Source organism: Convolutriloba macropyga, unplaced genomic scaffold, assembly GCF_964194025.1.
Source record: "Convolutriloba macropyga unplaced genomic scaffold, txConMacr16.3 SCAFFOLD_4520, whole genome shotgun sequence".
Classification (NCBI taxonomy): domain Eukaryota; kingdom Metazoa; phylum Xenacoelomorpha; order Acoela; family Convolutidae; genus Convolutriloba; species Convolutriloba macropyga.
In genome coordinates, this window is record NW_027453181.1 from 10,507 (window position 1) to 17,625 (window position 7,119).

The 7,119-nt window shown below is 39.6% G+C and overlaps 1 protein-coding gene across 1 annotated transcript; it reads left to right on the forward strand.

The window, feature by feature from the left end:
* The first annotated feature begins 2,714 nt into the window (after nt 1-2,714).
* On the forward strand, nt 2,715-4,172 carry LOC142358109 (uncharacterized). Its single transcript, XM_075409575.1, has 3 exons — nt 2,715-2,802; nt 3,082-3,190; nt 3,422-4,172. Exons 1-3 carry the CDS (start codon nt 2,715-2,717, stop codon nt 4,170-4,172), a joined length of 948 nt encoding a protein of 315 aa, XP_075265690.1.
* Nucleotides 4,173-7,119: the final 2,947 nt, after the last annotated feature.

The window sequence follows — 7,119 nt, forward strand, 5'->3', positions numbered from 1 at the left end:
AAGAGGAAAACCCTTTAATTAATCCAGAACAAAATTGGGTTTTTTCTAATTGCTCTCGAACGAAGTTTGAAGCTATTATTATAAACGGGTGTGTCTTTTTTACGATTCGAAGAGAAGTAATGGTTTTCTTGAGGACTTTTTTCTGGAAGACCTACTTGTTTAGTAAGCGTTCTGATCTAAAAGCGAAAGTAATTAAAATTGACGTGCGAATAAATTTTTTCTGAACGCGAGAAGTTTTTTTGTTCATGCGCTGCGTTCACTGAAAACCTTTTTAACTTTGAAATGTATTTTGAGAAAATAGCGCATAAAAATAGACGCAAGTGTCCACCGAAAAACATGCCAAAGAATTTGTGCTGACTGTTTCCATCAGCCGCAAATATAAACTATATCAGCCGCGAAAATCATTTAAATTTCAATTTTTTGAGAAAAATTCAGTGTTTGCGGAAATCGAAGGTATATATAAGCAAGTTATATCAGAGAAATTTGAGAAAATTTCGGCAAATCTCAAAGTTAGCGACAGAAGTTCATTTAAACAACATGAGTTAACAATTTTCGCGTCTATTTTTTTAAATAAAAACTGCAACTCCACTTCCTTTTTTTGTTTATGTTAATGAGAGGTCTAAAAGATACTAGAAACATTAATTTTGTGTTACGGAAGTCCTTCAGCAATGTTTCTGTTAGAGATATTGGGCGATGGTATCTCACTGGAGCTTCCTATAAACACTTGTAGATCATCAAAGTTTTTGGTTAAAGAAAGCAATTGTTGAAGCTTGACTTGAAAGTTGTTCAATAAAATTTAATAAATGAAGGTTGAATTGATTAACCTATTACCTCCGCAGGCCATACGCAACAGATAATGTCTCAAAACTAAAAACGATATAGAAAAAACAAATTGAAAAAAAAACAAATTTTCAGAAGGCACGGAGCCTCAAATGCACTCTGTACCAGGACAGGCACTTGCTAAAAACTGTAACTTTAAGAAACACAAAGTCATAGTGTTGATTATAGAGATGTAAATCAATGGTTAGGAAATGGATGACTTTTTCATGGTAGCAAAAGAAGATTTGTGAAGCAAATCTCACGAAAGTTTCAACTGTTAACACGGAACAACAGTGGGCAAAGGATAGCCCCGGCATATCGTGCTAAAGTAACTATAACTCAAGGGTCTTTATTGAAACACCACCAACACTGGCGTCAGTGAAGCAAGCTGATTAGTTTGCTTCTCTGACGTCCGGCCGCAGCACCACCAACACTATACTTTCAATATTAACTGAAGGCGGAACACCGCACAGTTTTTTTTCTGGTGACCCCCCTAACCAAGCTCGAACACGCAACCTCAAGGCAAAGGCAAGGGAAAAGGCAAAGACAAAGACCACGAATCAACTCCAAAGACCAAGACCCCCGGCACAGTCAACATTTCATTAACACAAAACACAAAGCAGAATACAAACCGCCTGACAGCAATGCCGAACAGAATCATGCAACCACCCGTTTTGAAAGCAAAAATCAGGGTGATGGGGGAGAAAAGTGCGAAAAACCTGGAAACAATGAGCGCATTAATTGACAATGGGAAAATAAATGCAGCAAAGAATGTTCACAAAAAGGCAGTGGAAACATTTTCAGAGTTCGAAGAAACAAGTTACGAGTTGATTTCACAGCTTGACGAAGATCAACATGAGGAGTACATCGGAAAAATCACTGACACGTGGAACAACATCGACGACATGAAAATTAAAATTCAGAATCACGTTTCGCAAGAAAACTTTACAACAAGTTTCAACACACAAGACAACAACGAGACAACAGCAGCAGCTAATTCGACAACGGATAACTCAACAACCAAAAACAACACTAACACAAGAGAAATTGAGCCACAAGAAACATCAACTAACGGAACTCCACACAATGACAAACCGGAAACCAGCGATTCTGCTCAACGTGACAACCTCAACAGCTTTTGTTTGATAGATTAGCTTACCCAAGCAACCTGAACGACCAGCAGAACAAAGTAACTGGAATGGGGGACACACAAACAATCAATCAACCAACTGTACAGTCACAGCAATTGTCAACAACGTTTCCACAACCAGTTCCTTTCTACACGCCATATATTGAAGCTCTTTCAAAAATGGATCTTCAGAAGTTCAACGGTGACCCCCGCAAATGGGCAGATTGGTATAACCGTTTCAGCTTCATGATCGAAGACACTCATCTCAGTGATGGACAGAGGACCGCCTATCTACAAAGACTTGTAATTGCAAAATCCAAAACGGCAACTGAAGGTTTTGCCTTCAACGAACACTTGTACAAAGATGCAATAAATGAGTTGAAACAGCGTTTTGGGAACCCAAAGTCATCATCAGCAACTTTTTGGAGAAACTCATCAACTACAGGCCACCAACAACATTTCTTCCTTGGCAATTGTAAATTTCTCCACTTCCATAAACACAATGACAAGGACACTGCAAGAACTGAACTTCGAAGCCAATCGGAACAGCACAAAGATCTTGAAGCATGCAACGAACAAACTGCCGTACATCGAAGCATTCAAATGGAAAAGCCCAACGTTTAAAAGAAAGACAGCAGATGAAGGATTGCAAACGGTTTATCAGTTAAACCTTTGCAGAAAATGCTTGAGATTGAATCATCGAGCCAACAACTGTCCTTCAAACTCTAATTGCAGGGCGCAAGGATGCGAACAACGACACAACACTATGCTACACGGTGCCAACAGTAGATACGGACGAACACTGACCTCAAATGTTCAACAAAACTCTCAATTGAACAACTCGGAAGGAAGTGGTTACTCATTTGCCGTCATCAACAACAAAGATATAACCACAACAAAGAACTTGACAGCAGCGACTAAAACAACAATTCTTCTTTATGTCATGCCAGTTATTTTACACAACAAAGAGAACAAAGTTTGAATATACGCTATCATTGACAAAGGAAGCAGCTTGACAAAACTTGTCTCGAAGACAGCCGATTAACTACGTCTTCAGAAAGAAACACGTCAGCAACTTGTCTTGGATTGAGCCGACGGATTAGACACAAAAACTTGTTACACAACGTCAACAGAAATTTCAAATTTGGAAGACGACGAACGCTACAACCTCAAACAGATATACGATGTGGAAAACATCAATTTGCCAAAGCTGAGGGAGCACCCCGGAGACATTACCAGACAGTAAGACCACCTTAGACGTGTTAATATGCCAGCTTTGGCCAATCTCCAAGTCACAGTATTGATTGGACAAGAAAACATTAACCTGATCTCACCAATCAGAGTGGAACAATGACCACCTTCAACGCCAGGCGCAAGTCTTTTCAAACTTCGTTGGACTGTTTCTGGACCTCATGCAGTTTTTGATGATAGTAAAACACAACATTCAATGCATCATACTGCTTTGTTTTGCAGCAATCGCCCTGAACAAGACAATGATCTCAACGAAGAAGTTTTTCATTGGTGGAAAGCAGGGAAAGTACAGTTGGAAACCAAAAGCAAGTCAAATGATCCAGAGGTTTTGCTTGCTAACAATATATTTAACACAACATGCGTGAGACAAACGGATGGGCGTCATGAAAAGGGACTTCTCTGGAAAGACAACAGCAATTTGCCAGACAACCAGACAATCAGTCAAAAGAGTACAAATGAACCTGAACAGTACAAGAAATACATTGAGGGCATTCAAGGAGACCTAGAAAAGGGCTACATTGCAAAAGTACATTTTCATCAACAGAACGATACAAGTTGGTACATTACACACTACGGTCTTATCAGCCCAATTATATCCAACAAGATACGGAGAATCTGCAATGCCAAAGCACTACAAAGCGGAACAAGCCTCAAGGACAAGCTTTTAGCAGGACCTGATCTCCTCCGGAATATGCTTGGAATTTTGCTACGATTCCGAAAGGGAGCCATTGCCATCCAGGGAGACATCGAAGCGATGTTTTTGCACATCGGAATACGACAACAATACCGACGTTATCGGCGATTCACGTGGAGACAACCAAACAGCCCAGAACTAGAGGTGTACGAAAACCAAAGACACATCTTTGGAGCCAGGGATTCACCAGACTGTGCAAATTTTGCTTTGCAACAGACAGCCAAAGACGACATCGAAGATCACCAAAATTTTCAGGAGAACCTTCAGCGGACATTCTAAATGGATGAAAAGTTTGCATTTTCGGCGACACCATCACAGCTTTCACTATAGCCAAGGATGTCAAGTATACTCTATAAAAGGGTAAAATCAATCTGACAAAACGATGCAGCAACAGCCCTGAGTTTTGTCAGCAGATGGAAAACGATCTATGCAAACCAGTCGAGGAGCTCTTCAGTAAAAGTTTTCATTAAAGAATGCTTAGAGTTCACTGGAGCTTGTAGGTAGACAAAAAAAAGTTCAAAGCGAAAGACAGAAAGAACTTGGACAGGAAAACAGGGACACAACGCAAGTTTCTGTCTTTTGTGTCAAATTTCTACAATGTTTTGAGAATCATTTCTCCTTTCCTCATCCGAGCCAAAATTCTTCTGCAAGAAATATGGAAACATGGACGTGAATAGAACAAAGCCATCAGTGGAGACAACGGAAAGGCCATCAAGGATTGCGTACAGAAAACGGAACTGTTAGGTACGGCAGGGTTAAACAAGGTTGGTAGGTGGTACAGCACTTGGGGACACAATAGAACTTCATGTATTCTGCGACGCATCATTGGAAGCAACAGCAGCAGTAGCATACATCAAGACAAACAGGAACCAAAAAACCACAACTCGTTTTTTTATGAAAGAGTGTCACCCTTAAGTAAAACAACATTTCCCAAACTAGAATTACAGGCAACACTTTACGCAGCAAGATTGAAGAAAACAATCGCGGATGAAATCAATTTCAAATTTGACAAAATATTTCTATGGAGCGACAGCACGACCGTTCTCAGTTGGATAAAGAACTTCAAATTGAAACACAAGATGTACATTGGAAACCGAATTGCCTAAATAAGGGATCTCACAAGTACCAATCAGTGGAACTATGTCAACACCAAGGACAACCCAGCAGATCAAGGAACGAGGGAACTTACAGCAACAGAGATGACAAAAAATCTCTTTGGTTACAGGGACTAGAGTTTCTTCTATCTTTTAGAGACAACTGGACAACAGACGAGCAACAAAATGAAAATGTTTTCATAAACAGCGCAGAAAGCAATTTACAGGAAACACGACAACAACCAATTGACAAGGATCTCATTGATGCCAACAAGTTTAGCCATTGGTTGAAACTCAGAGCAGATGTCATCAAAATGAAAAACCTACGAAACAAAACGAGAACACGTGACCACCAGATCAAAGATGCAGAGAACTTTCTTTTCCGTATATCTCAGCAACAATCGTTCGACGAAAATATAAATCAACTAACACACATCAATCCATTTCAAAAAAGGAGTAGATTGCTTTAGTTCACACCTTCAATAGACGAAGATGGTATCATTCGCTCAAACAGCAGACTAGCCAACGCACCAGTTTCAACAGCGACAAATAAGCCAATTATCTTAGACGGTAGGAACAGGATTATTCGTCTTTTTCTGGAAATGCAATACAACATCAATGGTCATGTAGGAATTGAACAGCAAACACACGTCATTCAGTTAAACAGTAATGAGGAAGATCTCAAATAGATGCTACGAATGCAGTCGACTGAGACAACTCAAAGGCCAGTCTCAGATGTCAGATCTTCCGAGTAACCGATTGTCAGTCAAACCTGTAGACTTCAATGAAACCGGAGTGGACTTTTTTGGGCCTTTTGTAATCTACAGCCAGATAAACACAGCCATGAAAGCTTACTGTTGCTTATTCATCTGTCTGACGATACGAGCCCTTCACATGCAAAAAGAATCATGCATAATGGCATTCCAACGATTCTTCAGGCGACGAGGACTACTGGAAAGAATTCACAGTGACAACGCTTTATATTTTACCAGCGCAGCAAAAAACTTCGAGGAAAGCAGCTTCACAACTACAGAGATACCGAAATACGCATAATAAAAAAAGATTGCATGGGAATTTATTCCGCCAGGAGCACCACATTTTGTTGGATCATGGGAACGCCTCATTGGGATAAGCAAACGACTCTTCTTCAATATCGCCGGATCTAGGAAGCTCCAGGAAGACAGTTTCTCAACATTTATTTTCCAAGTCGAATCTCGACTTAACAGCAGACCTCTAACATCAGTCAGCAGTAACATAAGCGATGTCGAGAGCCTGACACCAAAAAATTTTCTGACAGGAATGACAACAGAACTGCCATCCGATACCACAATTAGCAGCAACGACAGAGGAACAGGAAAACTATGGAACGACGTCAACAGCATCTTGAACGAATTTTGGACACGCCTTCTAAAGGAACATCTCCCAATACTCAGACAACGTCGAAAATGACATTCAACAGTAGACGCGATAGAAGTAGGGGACATGGTATGGATACAAGGAGACAACACAACCATGGGTATTTAGCCGGTAGGTATGGTACAGAAGGTAAATAAAGGTAAGGATAAGGTGTTAAGGTATTGCCTGGTTAAAACATCAAAAGGGGATTTTGTTAAACCGGTTATTAAACTTAGTTTGATCAACGACAAAGCAACATAAAGGTTATCATTGGTAAATTGCGAAGAGTATTTTAATAACATTTTGAAACACTAAAGTGATATCAGTTTTGGGCTTAGTGTAAAACGAAAGATGAAGATTTTAAAGTTCAATTCAATGAGTTAGCAATTCAAAGGGACTTTTAGGTATCATTCAAGTACAATTAGGGATTTCAATAGGTAACTCACTAGGATACTCCAGTTATCAAAACTTATCGTACATTACAGAAATTCTTCAAATGAAAAATATAGGTAGGTAGGTCAAACAGGTTCAGATAGACATTAGGTAGGTTTTGAAATTCAAATGCACAATTATTTAGCTTAATGCAAAACAGCAGAGAGTTGAACCGAAAGGATACCAGCTTTTTGAATAAGTAGATGACACTAAACAACTTAGGTAAAACCAAAGACCAGAGGTAAAATGTATTACAAACATTTGGTATTCAGACGAACTCTAATTTGGGAAAAAAGGTAAAAGGT

Coding starts and splice junctions, on each gene's coding strand:
- LOC142358109 (XM_075409575.1), top strand. CDS start 2,715: ATGCTACACGGTGCCAACAGTAGATACGGACGAACACTGACCTCAAAT. Junction 2,803..3,081: donor GAACAACTCGGAAGGAAGTG/GTTACTCATTTG, acceptor CAACGTCAACAG/AAATTTCAAATTTGGAAGAC. Junction 3,191..3,421: donor CCCGGAGACATTACCAGACA/GTAAGACCACCT, acceptor TTTGTTTTGCAG/CAATCGCCCTGAACAAGACA.